The sequence below is a fragment of the Glycine max genome, chromosome 6, assembly GCF_000004515.6.
Source record: "Glycine max cultivar Williams 82 chromosome 6, Glycine_max_v4.0, whole genome shotgun sequence".
In the NCBI taxonomy this organism is placed as follows: domain Eukaryota; kingdom Viridiplantae; phylum Streptophyta; class Magnoliopsida; order Fabales; family Fabaceae; genus Glycine; species Glycine max.
Genome location: NC_038242.2, coordinates 35610700 through 35632304, shown reverse-complemented (window position 1 = coordinate 35632304; position 21605 = coordinate 35610700). Strand labels below are relative to the sequence as shown.

General features: G+C 36.1%; 1 protein-coding gene across 1 annotated transcript; it reads right to left on the bottom strand.

Moving 5' to 3' along the window:
• Positions 1–2705: 2705 nt before the first annotated feature.
• Positions 2706–7198, bottom strand: LOC100777296 (malate dehydrogenase, mitochondrial-like). The gene is made up of 7 exons (NM_001289254.2): positions 6825–7198; positions 5045–5218; positions 4433–4601; positions 4095–4156; positions 3869–3990; positions 3600–3717; positions 2706–3192 (listed from the first exon to the last, which is right to left on the bottom strand). Exons 1-7 carry the CDS (start codon positions 7077–7079, stop codon positions 3055–3057), a joined length of 1038 nt encoding a protein of 345 aa, NP_001276183.2. The 5' UTR covers positions 7080–7198; the 3' UTR covers positions 2706–3054.
• Positions 7199–21605: the final 14407 nt, after the last annotated feature.

The window sequence follows — 21605 nt, the reverse complement described above, 5'->3', positions numbered from 1 at the left end:
CATAAACATACACAAACATCCATTAGTCCAACATACACTCAACAAATAGTCATCATCCATCCATAGTTCCAATCAATCATGCTCAATATGATGCATCCACCTGACCCCAACTCTCAAATGCAATGTGGTACCATCCCCAAGGAAATAGTCTAAGTGTGTCCACACAACACTCTCGCTTAGGAAGACTAGGCAGTAAGTGTTGAGGTCACCCTGTCGTGCATAGGCAACTCCCCCCCCCCCCCCCATAGTGATCAACCTAAGTCTCAAGAGAGTTCCAAACCGAGTGACAAGCCCCCAAGTACAAGTATTCTTCCTCATGAGAAACTACGAGTACTTACTGACAAAGTTTATACTATTTCCATATCATATGAAGTTTGAAACATGAGCACCTTCAATGCACTGACCGTGGATAATTAAAGATTCTAAGCCATCCCCCTCCAGAGATGCTTAAAACTCTTTAACCACTCTATTTTCCCCACCAGGGATATCCAACAAGGTCACTACACCCCCCATGTACATACACAACATACAACATATGAAACATGGGCACCATCAATACACTGATCGTGGATAATTAAAGATTCTAAGCCATCCCCCTCGGGAGATGCTTAAAACTCTTTAACCACTCTTTTTCCCCCACCAGGGATATCCAACAAGGTCACTGTACACCCCATGTACATACACAACATACAACGTATGAAACATGGGCACCATCAATGCATTGATCGTGGATAATTAAAGATTCTAAGTCATCCCCCTCTAGAGATGCTTAAAACTCTTTAACCACTCTATTTCCCCCACCAGGGATATCCAACAAGGTCAATGCACCCCTCCCCCATGTACATACACAACATACATCATCATAATGACATTTTCAACATCATCAACATCTCACTTCAATATCATTATCTACATCAACATTGCCTCATCTCATTTCAATGACATTATCAACAACAACAACATCATATCATATTAGCATAATAATCAATAACAGCATCAACTCATAAGTAACTTTATGAGTACGACTAGTGATACATGCACCCACCCTATTTATAAACGGATAAGGAAAATGCCCATTTAATTTACCCAAGGGTACCCATATAACTACCTATTTAAAATCCATTGAGGATTTTAGTTGTGTATATACGTGGATGTAGATTTTTTTTACCATTCCTCCCTGCTCTTCCCATTCTTTCTTTGTCAAGTACCCACATGTACGGGTAGTGATACATGCACCCACCCCGTTTATAAACGAGTAAGGAAAATACCCATTTAATTTACTCAAGGGTACCATATAGTTACCTATTTAAAATCCATTGAGAATTTTATCTGTAGATATCCGTGGATGCATATTTTTTTACCATCCCTCTTAGCTCTTCCCTTTCTTTCAATGTCAAAAAAAATACTACCAATACACTATAATTTTAGTTTAATCGTAGAGAATGTATAGAGAAGGTATTTAATACATTCTCTATTATAAAAAATAAAATTTATTAAAAATCCTAAAAAAAATTAATGAACCTCCCTTATAATTTTTGTAATAAAAAAATGTGTTAAAGGGTGTTACTAGCATTCATAGTAAAAAAAATTTAACAAAAAACATAACAACTTAAATCAAACTCTAGGACCTATCTACTTTGATCTTACATGTCACAACCAGCAATTCAGCCAAGCGGACCAGTCTAACCACGACCCAGAGGTCCACCCGGGTCGAACTGAGCATTGTATCGACCATGCAATTGACCTAGCCAAACCTAATGTTACTCAGACGAATTGTTATTTGAACCAGCAATAACCCTAGGTCACACACCTTCATTTAAAAAAAATCAAAACAAAGACACAATCGCACCCTTAGCCTTCACGCTTCACGAATCCTGTCACTGTTGGCACACCTAGGCCAATGTCATCCACTTATTATTGTTAGCACACCTACCCAAAGTCGTCATCATCGATTCACCAGTTTGTTCCGATTATCATTCCATTTAGATACCGAAAAGGATGAGAGGGAAGTAGATGTGAGTAGGGGTAGAAGAAAGGGGAAGAGAATAGTAAATGAAAAGAGTGGAGGTGGTGAGGAAAGGAGGAACGTTGAGTACATGAGGGTGGGGGAAGAGAAGACCCAGTGAAGAGGCCCGGCAGCGTGAACATGAAACAGATTTTAGGGAAAAGAGATAGGCACACTACGTTAGTGGACCTTGTGGGTGTGGTGGGTGTTTTGTTTCTGTAATATTCGTTTTTCTTTTTATTGTTTTATGGTAAATTAAAAAATATCAATTTTCCTAAAAAACTCTACATCCATTGAAATAATTATATTTAATTAAGGTAAATTGATATAATTAATACACAGTAGTAATTACTTAGGATAGATTGATACAAATGAATCGTAATTTATCATAGTAAATCAATACAAATTAAGAAAACTTGTATCCCAAAATTCCCTATTAAATTTCTGCCTATATGATTGTAACATAATTTTTCCATTCAACTTAAAGAACCAGCTTGCTTGTAATGTGATTTCTTTTTTTTTTTTTTAATGGTTAAGGTATAAAATTTTCAATTTTGATAAACACCAAGTCATGCATATCAATTAATAACCAACTTATTTGACCATTGACCCAGTACTTTGACTGAGTCAATCATCGGATCAATTTTTAAAACTATGGTCACAACTCATTTGTCTGCACTGTAAGAAAATAAGCTAGTTAAAAGTTAAAACCTTTCATAAGAAAGAAAGAGAAACAAACACGGATGAAGGGTACAACACCCTGCAATTACATTACGTGAAACCATACACAGTTAAAAGGGACCATTATTAATGGAATGGCCAAAACCTAAACCCGGTTATAAGATCGTTGAATCTCTTTAGCAACAAAAAGCTCTCAGACTTAAATTATTAAATCATGGCGTATACCTACTCTAAATAAAACAACAAAGTCGCCACACCACTGCCGGCAACAATACAACAATGGTTCTGAGATTGCAAAATTTGATTTGGTTCTTGAAGGAATAACATTAACATTAGCCTACCAGACACGTATGTGATAACATGTTCAATTACTGGTTGGCAAATTTGATTCCCTTCTCAATTGATGATTTGAGTTCAGGCTTAAGGCTTTCGAGGCCTTGTTGCTCAAAATCTGAGAGAGGTCCTAAGCCCAGAACTTCCTCCACTCCATTCTTCCCAAGCCTCACCTGCAAAACATTTCATCATGTTATCAATAGCAATATAAGAGCATACCAACATCAACGTGGATCACCATCTCTACGACCGAGTTAAAAGCAAACAGGCCCTATGGATGGTGAAAATATGAGCATGAACCTCAGGGACTGTTTGATTCGAGAAAACAATTTTTGTTTTCACTTTCAATTACAAAATACCACATTATTATCACTGTTTCTAGTTTTCAAAAGTTTACACAGGAAACAATGAAAGTATTTTCTTTGTTTCGTGTTCAGTTTTTTTTTGTTTTCACTAAATTCCCTATACAAACAGAACAGAAAACAAAAATGTTTTCTCAAATCAAACAGCCTCCCCTTAAGCACAAGGGATAAAATTAGAAACTCATTTAAAAAAAAATGCAGTGCTGCAGTTCAATGACCTTGGAAGCAAAGTAGGGAAGTTCAGTAACAGTGGATTGCACGAATGAGCACTCCACAACATCTGGGACTCCATTGAGGCCCTTAAGGCAAGCATCAGCAAATAGGGCACCAGCATAGCTGCAAGAAACATAATAAATTAAGAATGCATGATTAGATTTTACAAAAAAGAATTGGCAAAATTTACCACTGAACCACACCTCTTGCATTAGAATCAATAATTATCATTAAATCATCTGTTACTTTCATCATTCATTAATCCCAGACTTACGCCATTGACAAAGTTGCAGAACCCTTTCCAGCCTTAGCTTCTACAACTTCTGTTCCTCCATCTTGTGTCCTCTTTGTAAGAGCCTTAATGACATCATCATCAAGATTGGCTTTTGGTGTGGCCTATACAAGTGAAAAACAGTTAAAGATTAAGTACATATATATCAACTAGGCAGCCATACTATATGTCAAGGAGGAAAAAGTTGAGTTATAGAGCAGGAAGGTACTTGAGAAAATAATGGCAGAATAGTAATGCCTGCATGGCCACCCACAACAGGTACATTAACACCTGCAAAACCATAAACAGACCCAAATCAAATCAAGTGTTATTGTACAACTAAATACAAATTGTTCTGCACACAAAAAATGCATTATTCAATTTCAATTTCCACTTGAGAAAAAAACTTCCTTTTTCATGAAATTAGTTGGACTTTGTTCACAAGACATCACACTTAAATTTAAACCAAATTCTCTGCCTCATTTGTTCCATCTGTACATCACAAAATAAACAACAGTAGCAAACTAAGACATTGCAGCACTGTTAGGTTTGCTACACTTGACATACCAGCAACTGGAACATTGGCTTTCCCAGCATAGAAAGTTTTTGCCCTAACAACATCAAGGGTGGTAACACCAAACAATCTCTTCTCATCATACGTTCCTGCCTTCTTGAAAACTTCAGCAGCAATAGGAACAGTGGAGTTCACAGGATTGCTTATCATGTTAACAAGGGCCTGATTCCACAGATAAAATATTCAGTATCAAATAAAATAAAAAACATATTATAAACGACTACAAGCCCATTACAGATAATATAGAACAGGACATGCACACAATTTTACTTTTTGATCTATGAAATCCTATACTTCTAGTGGATGGGAAAAGAACTCATGTCAATCATTTACTACTATCAACCGGTAATCAAATTTTAAAATCAATTTGATTTGAACAAATATATAACAGCCAGTGTTAAAAGTGTGTTCAGAGTAACTAAATAAAAGAAAATGCATTGATCATCCAAAACCAATCAAAATGCAATTTTCATTTCCTCTAAGGCCCAAGCCAGTATATGCTTTCCACATACAAAGTCAGAGCAAAACAACAGTGACAGCAGCAAGCAACATCAACTGACAAACACAGAACAAATGAAAGGCAACTCAAGGAAACAGACACTCACATGAGGGCAGTACTTAGCAATAGCAGTACACAGTGTCTTAACAATGCCAGCATTGATGTTAAAAAGATCATCACGAGTCATTCCAGGCTTTCTGGGCACACCAGCAGGAATTATAACAACATCTGCACCCTCCAAAGCTTTTCCGAGCTCTTCGTCACCTTGGTACCCCACTACCTGCAATCCCAATTAACAAAAAAAGTCAGCTAGTTCAATCAATAGCACTATAACATTAAACTACAGCAAATCTTGCACATCCCTGCAAAAAGGGTACATTAGCTTCTCTCAGAAAATGAGTTCAAGCAATTATACTATAACATCAAACTACAACAAAGCTTGCAATACTAGAAAACTAGATTAATGCACCTCACAAAAACAGCTCAAGTCATTGTGCTACAACATTAAACTACAGGTAAAGCTTGCATTTTGTGGAAGATTAAACCCCGAAAGGGTATATTAGAGCACCTCACTGTGCTATTAACATCAAACCAAGTAAATATTATACCCTTGCAAAGGATAGTTTAGTACACCCTCGGTGAAATAGATCCAACTACAATACCACAACATTAAACAATAATAAAGAATTTAACTTGGAATAAGAAAACACTCATGAAATGATTAGATCATTATAGCCCAGTAAAGGGCCCCAAGATCAACGGTTTCAAAAAAACTGTACACGATCTCATCCACAAAATATTTTTACTCACAAAATTTTAAAAAGAAAATATAAACAAAACAAACTAAAAATAGAGAGTTAGGGGGTATATTGAATTAGGATTTTAAAAAACTATTTTAACATAAAAAAACTTGTGGATTTTAAAGATTATGTAGGAATATTATGACTTATCAGATTTTTTACAAGACTTTTATGATAGCTTGAATCTTAATGAATTTATATCGTAAGAATTTAAAGGATTTAAAAGGACTTCATAGATTCATAAGATTTGAAAGGATTATCTTTGAAAGGATTATGTGAATTTTTAAAAACACATTCAAAATAGTTAGTGAAAAAAATAATAAGAAATGATGAGATTTGGATAAAAAGAAATAAAACCAATATAATTTTTTTAATCTTTAAATAGCTAAATTGATTCTATCTTTATGTCCCCTATTCTATCCCGTCTTGTAATAATATTTTCTCATCTCACTTTTGAATTTGAACAATATAGATTTAAAATCATAAGTTAATTTTCTAATTTTTTTTAATTACTATAATTATCTCATGTTTAAATGGGTAGAAGGAAGTAGTGAGGATGAGAATTTTCTAAAAGGGTTATTGAGTTACCTGGATGACGAAATTAAGGGTGACAATGACGAAAATATTGCGTCAAACAAGTGACAACAGACATAATCAGAATAAAAAAGCATGGTTAACCGTAACAGATAGACACACTAAACCTAATCCAATACCACAAGACTTTTTTTATAAAAAAAAGTCTTAAAATCCTTTGAAATACTAATCCAATACACCCCCTAGATAAACCCTATAGAATTCCGGATCCCCCAGAAAAACAGCACCAAACCACACTAAACCTAGCACCTTAACAAAATCTCAACAAAGGGGTATATTACCGTACAACAAAAACCACAATAAAAAGTTACAATCTTTGTAAGAAACCCGCATAAGGGTACACTATTCCGCCACCAAAAACAAAAAACAAAATACAACAAAGCTTGCAACTTTACAAAGATCCCGCAAAGGGCACCTCAGAAAACACAGTAAACCTTCCACATTAGAAAGAAAGAAATGAAAAAGTGGGTTAAAAGGGTGGATCGGAGGTACCTCAGATCCGGTGTTGATGTGGCTGACATCGGCGGCGACACCGGGAGTTCCGGCGATATCGTAGAGGGAGAGGCTGGAAACGAGGGGGTTGAGCTTCATGAGAAGGGAGAGGGGTTGCCCGATCCCGCCGGCGGCACCTAGAACGGCCACCTTGCGCTCCGGCACCGGCTCGGAGGCGTAGCCACGGCGGGAGAGGTGGGAGGCGCCGCGGGTGGCGGCAGAGTGAAGAGATCTGAGCATCGATGGCTTCATCATTTTCTCTCTCACTTTGGTTTTTGCTTTAACTCTTGCAACTTTTTGAGAAAAAACGAGAGAGAAAAGGGAACAACGATGGCGTTGGCGTGAGGAGGGTCACAATTTATAGTGAGAGTGGCGATTAGTGAGTGAGTGAGCCAGCGCCTGCATCTATTTCGGGTCCACAAAAAATAATAATAATAATAATAATAATAATAATAATAATAATAATAAATAGGCAAATTTTAGAGTGAACCATAACTGATTCACCCGTTAATTTAACCCTCATTTTTTACCATTGGATTTAAAATAAAATAATTGGATGGTATAGATTTAAAAGTACTAACTGAATATTTGTTTGCTTAAAAAAATATGTTGAAATGAAATTATATTATGAATAAACTATTTTAACCCTTCATTAAAAAAGCAATTATGCGGTGCCTGTTGGTGTTTGCGTGGACGGAACAATTGTGGTGCCCCTACTATGAAGGTGTTTGCTAACAAGGACATAGTAGATTAAGTCATGATGTTTGATCCAGTTGTTTTGATTCCAAATTTGGAAATATTATATCTTTTTTTTCAGTTTTCTATGATTATTATTTTGACATGTAATTAAATTTATCACAGAAGTTAAATTAATTATATTCTTAGTTGATGAAATTATTAATTATCACTCGAGAAAAACAAATTGATTCGGAATCCCAAAAGATGATCCACAAAAACCTTGAATAAAAAACGAAGGAAATCTAATAGAGGCTTGTATGCATGATTCAGACCAATTAATTTCAAAAACACAAAAACTTTCTTGCAGTTGAGAACCACAAAGGTGAGCCTTGTCTGCAAATGGATCCAGAACTTGTTCAAACTGATAGAATATATGATAAGATATTCTATCAGTATTGTTAGCCTAACTAATCAGTTTGTATTTGATAGAATATATGATAAGATATTTTATCGGTATTCTTAGCTTAGCTAATCAGTTTGTATTTTATAGAATATATTATCAAAGATAAGATATTCTATCATTATTCTTAGTTTATCTTTAAGTTTGTAATCCTTTATATAAGCTAATGATGTTTAAGGAAAGGGGAGAGAAAAATAATTTTTCCCTCATCCATTGAGCTAGCTTTTGGGGTTGAGTTAGCCCTCTCACATTATTCATTCTGAGATGGTGTCAGAGCCTTAGCGCCTTCCTTTGGCTTTCGCACAGGCCCTAGCGACGTTCAGTCCCTTTCTTTTTCTTCTCCATCACCATGTCTCACTCAAACTCTATCTTTCACATTGTTCTTGTTGTTCATGTCCCAATCATTCTTGAGATGGAAAATGTCCAATACGTGACATGGGCTGAACTTTTCAAACCCCGATGAGCCTTTTTGCTCGTTGTCTCTCTCAAATCTCTTCTCTTACCTTATCTGTCTCAAATCACTTCCCTTACCTTACCTTCCCTCCATCTCTTATTTCTTCTTCTTCTCACCGCCATGACAGACAATAAGAGTTCTTTCCATTCATCTCTTGCGGTTTCCAATATAAGGAACCATATCTCCATCACTCTTGAAATGGAGAATGTCTGTCGAAGAGCTGCCTCGTCATTCAACTTGTTTCGGGTCTCACAAGTGCATATCGAGGTGTAGGGACGTTAATTCAGCAGAGTGATCATCAACCTCCGTTTTATCAGGCTCAATTGATGCTCACACTTGAGGAAGCCAGATCCGCAATGGTGGCAGCCTCACAATTCATTTATGACTCAAATTTCTCTCATTCAGACCAACAACAACGTGGGAAGCCGTCTGGATATCACAAGAATTATGAAAAAAAAAATTAGTGATGGTGGTCTTGGGTCCAGTTCGAGACAGTCTCAGTGTTCGTGTTCGTCGACCTCTCATTTTGACTGCGAATGTGTGATAGAATATATGATAAGATATTCTATCAGTATTGTTAGCCTAACTAATCAGTTTATATTTGATAGAATATATAATAAGATATTTTATCGGTATTCTTAGCCTAACTAATTAGTTTGTATTTGATAGAATATATTATCAGAGATAAGATATTCTATCATTATTCTTAGTTTATCTTTAAGTTTGTAATCCTTTATATAAGCTAATGATGTTTAACGAAAGGGGAGAGAAAAATAATCTTTCCCTCATCCCTTGAGCTAGCTTTTGGGTTGAGTTAGGCCTCTCACATTACACACTCTAAGACAAAAATTTATTCTACAACTTTGCATTGTCGTTGAACGCATAATCGTCGTCGTAGGTTGGACCAAGCCATGACGTGCTGTAGAACAACAACTAGTGGCATTGTCACAATGGGATTCGTAATGGGTGTGGTAGTCGTGCCTTGCAGCAGTGATATCCAGATACCGCTTTCTTGATGTCGAGCAAGACAACACAGTGACAGACAAAGCCAAATCTTGATCTTCCATCGCCATGATCAATCGTCGTAACAGACAAAGCCAAATTTTGCCCTCCCTTTGCATCTTCCAGCTGAGTAAGTGCTTTGGGTTTGTCGTAGAGGATCCGCTACTAGCAACGAGGTTAGTGTTGTTTTTGTCATTGCCACCCCATTTCAAGAAGGAACTTCATTGGAGCCAATGATAGTGTGATGGCCATTAAGAAGACACACTGGGGCGTGTGTCGAGTAAAAAAAGAGATGTGGGGTTGGTCCCTGATAGAGGGAGATGCATAATGTGAAAGTGACAAAAATACAAAGATGGGGAGTTGAATTGGGGTTTTGAAAAATTTTAATCTCTCTTTGAAAACAAAATGGTTTTTGAAGCTAGTTCAAAATACAAAAACTGTTAAGAGCTCACAATGAAAATTCAAGCAGCTCCGACTGAAAATGCAAATAATTCTGAAAAATAATTTCTTTTGTAGTTTTTAAAGCTTTTGTTTTAAAGATAGTTCTTTACTAAAACTTTTTGATAAAACCAAGTTTAGTTTAGTTGTTAAGATAAAAGGTTAACAAATTTAGTGTTTTATACAAAAGTAGTTTTAGATTTGTGCTAGAACAAAGTAAAGAGGAAGAAAAAGAAGAGAGAGTGCATATAGGTTTTATACTTGTTAATCTCAACCTTGGTCTACATTTAGTCTTCACCCTTAAAAATAAGATTTCATTGACACAATCAGTTCACAATGAAACCAGCAACCACTGGATTTCACAATATTGTCAGTTTCCCATCGGACTTTAATCCTAGTCTTTGTTAGACGAACTACACCACTAGGTTTCACCTTTGTTAGTCACAATTAGACTTTACAGGGAAAAAAAAAGAATATGTGATTTTAGTGCACAGACTACGTATTTTTTCCTCACAAGAGATTATTACAAGCTTTTATGTAAGACTATTGTAATCTTTGAAAGCACAATACAGAAATGGGTCACTCTTAGAGGGTTGAAGCTAAAACACATTTCTCACTCAAAGATCTTCCACACAATCAGTGGCATAGCTTCAACTAAAATTTTGGGAGAGCCAAAATAAAATTGGCTAAAATAGAAGTTTGGTTATTTATTATATTTTAGGCTTTAGTTTGGTTCCTTGGGTTTAAAAAGTTTTATTATTGCATATGACAAAAAAAATATTCATTATGCTAAATTGGTCTTTTTTGTGAATTTGTTGCACAAATTTGACTAACTTGATGACATATGACACATTGTAAAAAATATCATGTCAGCTAACCTTAACACAACTAGTGTCAAAAATGGATAAAAGAATCAATTTGGCCTAACAAAGATACCATAAGAGATTAAAATGAAACTTTTTAAACTTAAGAGACCAAATTAAAACTTAAAAATATAGACAAAGGACAAAAAAATTATTTTAACCAATAAAGTTTAATGCATAAATTTAATATTACAGAATATTTCTAAATTTGAGAGCACTTTTGGTAACGCCCTTCATTATAATAACAACCCGTAATAAAATATACCAAAAATAATATGAAATCTCAAAATTATAATAGTCTAAAAATACCTCATGTATAAAAAAATAAGTCAAATAAATGAGTCTTTACAAAAAGAAAACATTAATCTCAAAACATGAGAATATAAACTAAATGAACGCTAAAAATAAAACGAAAGTAACTGCATCCAACATCTTATTTTGAAGTACTAACCAAGTTTAAATAAATGTAACTAAGAAAACTATGTCTTCAAGTCTCCTCAAATTCAACAACTTCTTTCTCATGTTTTGAAACCAACACTTATAATGAGATGATAATCCCAATGAATAAAACAACTAAAAGGAGTTCACAAATAGTGTTGTTCTCAGCCGGCGTGATAATCTGAAAAGCCAACTATGGTATCTACAATGAATTTAAAATGAAATTATATGTATATATATATATATATATATATATGTATGTATGTATGTATGTATGTATGTATGTATGTATGTATGTATGTATACACACACACAACTCCAATAAAATCATATTAAAACAATCACAATTCATGACATTCTGAATAAATAAAATATTTAAATAAATGACAACCTTATCACATCCAAATAAATATAATAGACACAATTTAGTAATTCCTAGAATCACAAGACTCAATTCTTTAGTTCCTGGAACCAATGTAGATCTCAAATTTTTCAAAGGGTCTATGAGCTCATACCATGGAGGTTTAGAAAAAGTTGTTTTACTCACCTCTTGAAGCAAGAAATTAGTGCTCTTCCTTATTCTTTTTCTCCTCTACCAATTGCGTCGAAAGAATTTTCCTTTTTTCTTTCTTTTTCTCAGTCCACTAATACCAAGAGAGACTGCTTATGTGTGTGATTCTAAAAGAAGGAATTGTCTATCATTATATAATAATTATACGTAATTTGAAATTTGTTTAACAGATCTTTCTTTATCTATTACTTCTATTATCTTTAATTATAATTATCTTTAACCAATCTAATATATTATTATACTAACATCTTTCCAAAATAAAAATAACAATCTAATATATTAAAATAATTTAATCTATCTTTTCCTTTACTAAAAGGTATATTTAGATATCTTTATCTAAATAATTATTGAATTGTTTTTGGGATGTTACACTTTTCATACTAACATTCTAAAGAATTCTTAAATTTATCATCATATATCACTATAGAAACTTTGCAAAATTGCTTCTCATTTCCTTGGACATCCTTGTGTAATCAATAGCATTTTTGGGTTCCAATGGTATAGAAATTAATATCGTTCATCTTTTTTCACAATTTTTTTCTCTTGAAAAAAGTATAATTTATTTTACTTTTAAATCATTATTTTTTATATAAAATTATCAATTGCGTAGAAAAAGAGAAAAATTATTTACATAATTATCATAAATTAAAATAAATAAAACCTATATATGTATAGTTGAACATGTATTTGAACTTTTTCAAAAAAGATCAGTGGTATATATATATCACATACATGTAGATTTATAATTAGATGATGATATTTGAACACCTTATATTTTAAAAACTCCATTAGTACCTCTCATTTTTTTTATCTCTCTTCCTATCACCCATACTAATATTTTTCTCTCTTTTTTAACTCTTTCTAAGTTTCAAAAGGCATTTAGATGTCTAAATATCTTATTCCTTAATAATTTTAATTTATATTATATACATATATTTATATTTAACTCTCTCGTTCTAATATTTTCTTATAATGAATCCATGTTTGATAAATTCCTTTGGTGGTGTTTAGATTGATGTTTCATTCTGATGTAGTGTGACTTCATCACTCTTAACATTTCTTCACAACTTAAGCATTCTAAAGTTGATTACTTCATAAAGGTTTAGTAGAATTCTAGTTATTGGTGTGTTAATGTTTTGTCCCTGGTCAGATAGAGCAGATTTCTATAGTTCTTCAATATGATGCTTCACATTAGTGCCTCTCATGAACCATTCCTGGTTAGAGGGAGCTCGAGACAAAGAGTAGTGGAAACAATCCTTATATTCATAAAGAGAAAATAAAAAGGGGAAAGTGTTTTGCTTCCTACTCCACCACGGGGCCACCACAAGGAGGGTGGCCACGAGGGATAAGAAGAGCTTCTTGTGGTTCTTCTTGCGGTTTTCAGAATTCGGTAGGCTAGTTTTGGGTTAGTCATGGTTAAGACTAAAAGGAAAGACAAAGAAGGAAGGGAAAGGTGAGAATGTTGTTGCCGCCTCTTGCCATCCACAAATATCATGTTCTGTGCGTTAATAAGTACAAATGTTAAATTTGGAAAATGACAAACCACTTTAAAATGTTAAAATTAATTAATATTTAATTGACAAGTGTCACAATTTAAATGGTCCAATCAATCTTTCGATTAAACACCTTAGAAGGTTATAACATTTATAATTTAAGAACTAAAGTTATTATAGTAAATAGATAAGTTTATGAACTTATTTGACATCCTACATTTAACACCCTAAGGGTATTATCATAATAACACGTATTTTCTAGAACGTGAAAATTAAAAACATTTATACGATATTATCATGCGAAAGCTAACAAATAAATATACAAATTAGAACTTAATTATAATATTGATAAATACGAATCCTCCCTTCTAACATGGGTCTCATACATCATATAAAAGGAATTACATATAACCATAAAATATGACTAGACTTAATGCTATACAACTCGCATCATCACCCATTTCTTGAAAAAAAAAAAGGAACTTAAAAGGGTGAGACATAATGTCTCAGTGAGTGTTCTAAGGACTATTACAATTGGGTTAGACTATTCTACCTAAACACCCCACCATTCATTTGTTTCTCATGACTTTACCCTCACTTGGTATTTATTAAACTTTACTACTTCTACGGTTAGGTCTACATCCATTGAATCTTAAGCTTGTCTCAAATTTATCCCTTATACTCACTTACTGCACTAGTTCATCTTCACTAATATCTTGGGATTTACTTTTAGTCAGGTTTATACTCAACTTTACTATTACCACATTGGCTCTCCCTTTTGTGGTAACTCCACTTGCCTTACTTGGGCTTTACTCTTAAAGAACAACCTTGCTTCAGTCAATGCTCAAAAGCCATATGTCTTATAGCATATGCTTACATAGTGCCATTCTAGATAGATCTTTCTCCATGCCCTTAAAAAGTTACATCTCCCCATTCCAAGTCATCACAATAGTTTCACATTACAATATATCATAACTAAGGATGGAACTAGTCTCACATAACACAAGAGAAACCTAAGGCATTCATGGCATCCACATCATCATCAAACAAGTCAGATTAACTCACAATGATGCACTATGCAATGTAATGCTCTTTTCTCTTTTTCAAATGCATGAGGTACCAGAAAAACATTTGCAAAAAAACTTAGGAGGACACGTAGTAACAAACCTACATGATTCCATTTCTGCACTCTCAATGACACAAGACAAATATCGATGTGTTAGGGCTATCCAGTCTTGCAAGGATACTCCAACCCATGAAATTAACATGATCTACACATACATTCCAAACCAAATACCCCCAAGGACATAGTCATACTTCAACTCATTCATGTCCTCCCCAGTAAGCTCGACCACATCATCTATCTTAAGACATATGCATATTTATGATGCATGTCCCAAACATTCATATACAAGTGGTTTTATTCAACTTCACATCAAACACAGTGAGCCCATTCTCATCCCACATAGGCTAGGTCACCATCTCAATGGCATCTAACCATAACTCATTATAACATGTAGTCCCTTCTCCACATGAACTCGGGCCACATACAAATCTTTTCAAAACACTATAATAACATCACTTGATTTACCATGTACACATGAGCATCATACATTGCAATTCACATATTAGATTTAAAAGAAAAACATTCAATGATTCCACAACACTCATAAATCGCCATTCAAGTTATAGCATCAACACATGTATTAAATATCATCATTCAATAAAGTCACATACATCTCAACTCTATGCCACACATCAATTATAGCATCTACCTGCTTTTTGTTATGATTGGTATAACATCCTTAAAGTTTTGAGTATTACTTCTATCATTATTTGTTGCATATCTATGACCTCCATGAGGTGTAACCACTATATCTATAGTTATACTAATCCTATCAAGTTGCATTGTGTCATACCCTAATTTCGTCCGGGGATTATTACTTGATGACATGCAATAAATGAAGTCCCGAGACATCTCAGAAATCGAAAGGAAGCAGGCTTGCGTGATTCGTGAAATTCCGTAATGTGGCGGAAATCGAAAAGAGGTGTTTTTGCGCAATCCGTGAGTTCCCGTAACTTCTTCGAAAGCTAAAAAAGAGTAAATACCTAATCCGTAAGGATTCGTAACCTTGCGGAAGGAAAATAAGTATCGTTATGAAATTCGTAAAGTTTCGTAACGTTACGGAAAAAGAATTACAAAAAAATAGAAAGGGGATGCATTTAGTAAACAGGGGGGTGTAAATAGCAACCAGGCCCACTTGGGCCCTCCAAAAGATTCCTCTAGAAGGCTGTTGCTTCTGAAGGAAGCAACCTTGCTCGCCTGGGTGAGCTGGGCGGCAAGCTTCTCCCCTATTTTGCTATAAATAGGGGGAGAAGTGAAGAAGAAAAGAGTTCTGCCCCTTAGGCACTTCTCTCTCTCTTGAATTTGCTGAGGAAAATTATTTCCGTGAAGAAAATCCAAGCCGAGGCGCTTCCGTAACGTTTTCGTGAGTAATTACGCGAAGATTCTCGACCGTTCTTCAAGATCCATCGTTCGTTCTTCGTTTTCTTCAGTCTACAACGGGTAAGTACCTCAAACCAAGCTTTTCAATTCGTTCTATGTACCCGTGGTGGTCCACATTTTGTTGCATGTATTTTTATTCTTGTTTTCGTCTACTTTTTATACCCCCTTTTTGACGTGCTTAAGCCATTTATTTAAGTCATTTCTCGCTTAATCTAAAAATAAAATAAATTTCCACCGATCGTTTGAATTGTATCATCCGTTCATTTTGGTTAAAATGAATTTCGACCGTTCGGTCGTGCTGTAACCACGTTGGAAATAAAAAAAAGAGCTAAAATAACTATAATAATAATAAAAAATACCTTTTAGTAAAGTAAAGCGAAAAATCGATCGGACGTTTTCTCTTTGGGATTTCTCATTCTTAATTGAATTGACTAATAACTAAAGTGAAACTAAGGCTAAAATCAAACTCGCCTAGTCAAGCTCGTCCACAAAAATAGGTTTTTTTTGAAAGTTTATCATGTCAGTTTCTTACTAAGTAAAAAGGGATCATTTTTAAGGTCCAACGCCTTAAAATGATCACCCCTCAAGCAAAAAGAATCACTTGATTCATGCATAAGAAAGAACTACGTAGGTCTGATTTCCTCTCCAAAGGAGGGTACGTAGGAGCAAAAGCCCCGCTTTTGTCGACCTCAAAAAATAAAAAGAAATAAAAGTTAAGATAACACAATTCCACAATTCTAAAAAATATGCTGTTGTCCTTCGAGACAAACGTAAGAGGTGCTAATACCTTCCTCAAGCATAAATACAACTCCCGAACTTAGAATTTTCATTTTGACCGGTTTCCTTCGGTTTTTTCGACGTTTCCCACAAATAAACGTTGGTGGCGACTCCGCGCATCTTTCCTCCTTTGGAAAGCGCACCCGTGAGCCTCGCCCTCGCTCGCCCGCGAAGGGCACGTTGCGACAGTTGGCGACTCCACTGGGGACCAATTTTGTCAGTTAGGCCTATTTTAGGAATTGTGGAATTGTGAAACTTTGTGTGTGCTTTTATTGAACTGTGTAAAATGTAAATAACTGTTGTCTATTTCGCATTCTTTACACTGCATTCTAAGCACCCACGGGTTTGAGTAAAAAAGGGGCCCTACACCCGGGTTCATGGGAATTTAAGGAGTGGAGGTGAATCTATCATCATGCTAGGTCTCCGACTTGCTTGATAATAGTGAAACCTCGTCTAGAGCTTTCTCTCTTTATAATGTGTTGTCACTGGTATTCCATACCGCCACAATATTATTATCTTGAGTGATGATACCTCTAGAAAATAGCCGTGTGAGTTATGAATTGTTGGGGAGTAGTTATTAGAGACCCCTAGATATTGTCCTATAGGTTCCCGAATAGGGGCAAAGAGCAAACACGCTCCGTGCCATTCGTTCTCATGCATTTTTTGGTAAATAGCACTAGTTTATAGTTTTGCTAGTGATGTTTGGTTTCTTTAGAGTAATACGTAACCTTTTTAATACTACGTTGAGGCGCCATCATGCCCAAAACGTAGCATTAAAGTTGGATCTCTGCAGTTTCGTATGTGTGAATTACCCCTTTGTGTTGTTTTCTTTCCGTTTCATGCATGCACATCTGCATCATACCGTCACACATGCATTGTATGTGGGTCTTGTCTTTTGTCATGGGAAGCCGGAAGATCCATATCGTCTTATTAATTGCACACATGAGGCACTGCGCCCCCCCAAATGCGCAATAAGGAGAGATAATTTTCCGGGCTCTCGTGTCCGTAAATGCATTCATATCATGTACCGCATAAACATCTCTTCAGCATCATAATGAACATATCGTTCCTGCATTTGTCCGTTATTACATTCCCATTTTGCATGAGTCATTGCATCATCATGCATATGCGTTCAACATACTTTTTGTTCTACATGTTTGCTCATACATGATCCTTGTATTTTCCTCTACAAAACAAAAACAAAAAAGGGGAAGCATGAAAATTCATGATGCATTCTTAGTTGCATGTGTTAGGTACCATGAGCCAACTATGTTGGGATCATAAACCCATTTCTAAAATTAAAAAAAACACAAACAACAAAACAAAATGATTGAGCATGGTACCTAATGTGTGGTTAATTAAGAAAGGATGTCTCTTCGGGCATCTCAATCTCATAATTATATTTTCCATGCATAGCATGCGTATTCTCGAGTCTTTCATCCCTATGAAATGTTGTTGAAGTATTGGCGATCAAAATTGCCATTCTCTGGGTTATGGGGTTGAACCAAGCTCGTGCTTTTACGAAAAGGTTCATTGAGTCAAGTTGAAGTATGGAAGTAACCATCTTGCAAAAAATTGGGGCAAAAGATGGATCGTGTTACATCGCTCCTTCGTCTACTGCCAAACACATTTAAGGCTGTCGATGTCCCTGTTACTTCCAGTTTCACCTTGACGGAGATGTCATGGACCATGTTGAAAATCTAAATTGATTCAACCCCATATCCTGTGTAAAAATTCGCAATACTTCAATTGTGCATCATTCGCATACACCCATGTTGTTCATTGGTTGCATTGCTCATTGCATTCTTTCCTTGAAAAAAAAAGAACTTAATCATTGTTATAAAAAAGAAAAAAAAACATGTTTTACGGTGCCCTCACCGAACTTGTGCTAGAGCTAGAGTAATGGGTGAAGTAGAGGAGATACAAGAGAAGATGAAGGCCGACATGGAGGCCATGAAAGAGCAAATGGCCGCAATGATGGAGGCCATGATGAGTGTGAAGAAGATAATAGAAGCCAATGCGGTTGCAATTGCCGCTATCAACGTTGTTGCTAAGGGGAACCCGACGTCCCTATTCGGCATCAACCAAATGAATCATCCAACCTCAGATATGGTAGGCAAAGATTTGGGAAGTACGGGCGGCCCCCATGATGTGCAAATTCAAAATAAGCACGCCTTCCCGCCATATGGCCTGCCTCCCAACTATACACCACCCAATGTGGCGTACACTCTCAATGAGGATGTCAATAACTCCACTCCTATACCCATTGAGAGCCAACAACCCCAAACTAATCATGCATATGTCTCTTAAACCGTGGGGGAGACACATGAAATTCCCCACCCCAATCTAGCCAACCTCGAGCCTTGCCTCGAACCAATCTAAAACACTTTGGAGGGCCCTCAGTATCACCCACAACTACACCTCTCGTATTCCACGACAAGTAAAAACCCTCATGCTATGGCAGAAATGGGAAAGCTGGATCATCTAGAGGAAAGGCTCAGGGCCATTGAAGGAGGTGAAGATTATTCCTTTGCTAACCTAGAAGAGTTGTTCCCAATACCCAATATCATCACCCCTCTCAAGTTCAAGGTGCTGGACTTTGACAAGTACAAGGGGATTACTTGCCCCAAGAACCATCTAAAGATGTATTGTCGGAAGATGGGGGCATGCACAAAAGATGAGGAATTACTGATACATTCCTTCCAAGAAAGTCTTACTGGGGTAGCTGTTACCTGGTACACTAACTTGGAACCTTCCCGAGTCCATTCTTGGAAGGACCTAGTGGTTGCCTTCGTTAGGCAGTGTCAGTATAATGTCTTCGGATAGGATGCAACAACAGAACATGTGCAAAAAGGGGGCACGAATCTTTCAAAAAATACGCCCAAAGGTGGAGAACCTGGCAGCTCAAGTGGCACCTCAATGACGAAAAAACGATGACAATGATAGTAGACACATTACCAGTATTCTACTATGGAAAATGGTGGGCTACGCACCTTCAAAGCTTTGCGGATTTGGTCTTTGCCAGTGAAAGGATCGATGTGGGTCTGAAAAAAGGCAAATTTAGTCATCCAGCTTGGACGAATGAGAAAACTGGGGCAAATGAAGAGGGTGAGGATGAAGGAGAAGCCCGTGCTGTGACTGCCATTCCAATACAGCCAAGTTTCCCACCAACCCAACAATGTCATTACTCAGCCAATAACAAACCTTCTCCTTACCCATCGTCCAGTTATCCACAAAAGCCATCCCTAAAATCAACCACAAAGCCTACCTACCGCACTTCCAATGACAAACACCACCTTTAGCATAAACCAAAACACCAACCAAGAAATGAATTTTGCAGTGAAAAAGCCTGTAGAATTCACCCCAATTCCAGTGTCCTATGCTGACTTGCTCCCATATCTACTTGATAATTCAATGGTAGCCATAACCCTAGCCGAGGTTCATCAACCTCCATTTCTCCAAGAATACGACTCGAACGCAACGTGTGCTTGTCATGGAGAAGCCCCAGGGCATTCCATTGAGCATTGTAGGGCTCTGAAGCGTAAGGTGCAAGGTCTAATTGATGCGGGCTGGCTGAAATTTGAGGAGAATCACGTGTAAATCCTGACATTGACAAAAGATGCCACACATGGGGCAATTTTGAAAGCTGTTGTAGATGTCTCTAATGACTCATCAGGATTTTCAAGTTTGTACCATTATTGTAAACCACAGTTACAATGTTAAAAGAAATGGATGAAGTTGATATCTTTGTCCCTCATCCTCTCACAAATGCATCTTTGCTTATTCAACTTTCACCGGAATGTGGGTGCAAGCCATTGGTTTGTTTGCTCAAGCAACCTGTGCTCCTGAGTTTGGACTTCCAAGACCGTTCAATCAGAGATTACTCGTCTTGCACGTTGGTGGGGGTGCCGTAAAACAACGAGTAAAGTTCAAAACCAATAAGTTTCAAAATAAAAAAAAAGAGTTCAAAAAAAAAAAGAAGCATTTGATTGACTGTGTTTTCAAGACGTCCATGTGACCTCATTTTATCATTCCGGAAAGTTTGTCTTTTTAGAGAGAAGTGAGTTATCAAGAATAGGATGTTGGACAAATGGCCTCAGTTACCTTAAGAAAAAAGGGGGATTGAATTAAGATACGAAGACTATTCCCCAATTAAACTTTCACTCTCTTCGTATTAACAATGCACACAGGGACAACCCTTCCCTTGTGTTCAACAAGAGGCCCACGGTCTCTTAATCCCTTTTCATAAATAAGAAGAAGAGAAGAAGAAACCTCTCTAAAAAGAGATAGATTGTGTAATGAAGATCAATCAAAATTCCTTATTGAATATGCAAGTGGTTGACCAAGGAATCTTTTTGAGAGGACAAGATAGTTCAGTTCAGAAAAACTCTTAATCTTTTGAGAGGATAAAACTATTTGGGCAATGAAAACTCTCTTTAAAACATTTGAATGGCCATTCATAAAACATTTGAATAGATATGTCTCTTGGAAATTATTTTCTGAAAATCCCCTCTGGTAATCAATTACAAGACTTATCAATTACAGGTTTTAAAAATTTGAATTAAAACATTTTCAACTGCTGGTAATCGATTACCAGAGAGCGAATCTCAATTTGAAATGATAGAATTCTTTGGTCAAACCTTTTGTTTTTTCAATTTGGAAACTTCTTTCTAAAGATTCTAGAGATCAACTTGATCATATATCTTGATTTTCTTGGATTCTTGTCTTGAATAAAACTTAGAAGCACTTGATCCTTTAGCATTATCAAGACATCAAAACATCTTGCTTCTACATAGGAGTCATTTGACTTAATCCATCAACTGAAGAATCCTTCAACTATTTCTCGTCCTTGGAAAATTCTTTTTGCAAGAATCAGCTGCTTCTTCCTCACTACGAGGTTGTGAAAACAAGACAACAATTGGTACCTCTAAGCCCTACACTGGGGCAACGAAAGGCACCATGTAAAAACCTCAAGCGAACCTAGGGGCAGATTAGAAGTTTTCACCCATAAGGTTCCCAGCTACAAGGTCATGACGAAAGATAACATTTGCTACCTCAAAGCCTTACACTAGGGCAATGAGGGGCATCATGCATGAGCCTC

Bases quoted from the DNA above. Each gene is read 5' to 3' on its own strand.
- LOC100777296 (NM_001289254.2), bottom strand. From the start codon at position 7,079: ATGATGAAGCCATCGATGCTCAGATCTCTTCACTCTGCCGCCACCCGC. The intron at 4,602-5,044 runs GTGAGTGTCTGT...CTGTGGAATCAG, and splicing joins TTGCTAAGTACTGCCCTCAT to GCCCTTGTTAACATGATAAG. The intron at 3,193-3,599 runs GTCATTGAACTG...AATGTTTTGCAG, and splicing joins TTCCCTACTTTGCTTCCAAG to GTGAGGCTTGGGAAGAATGG.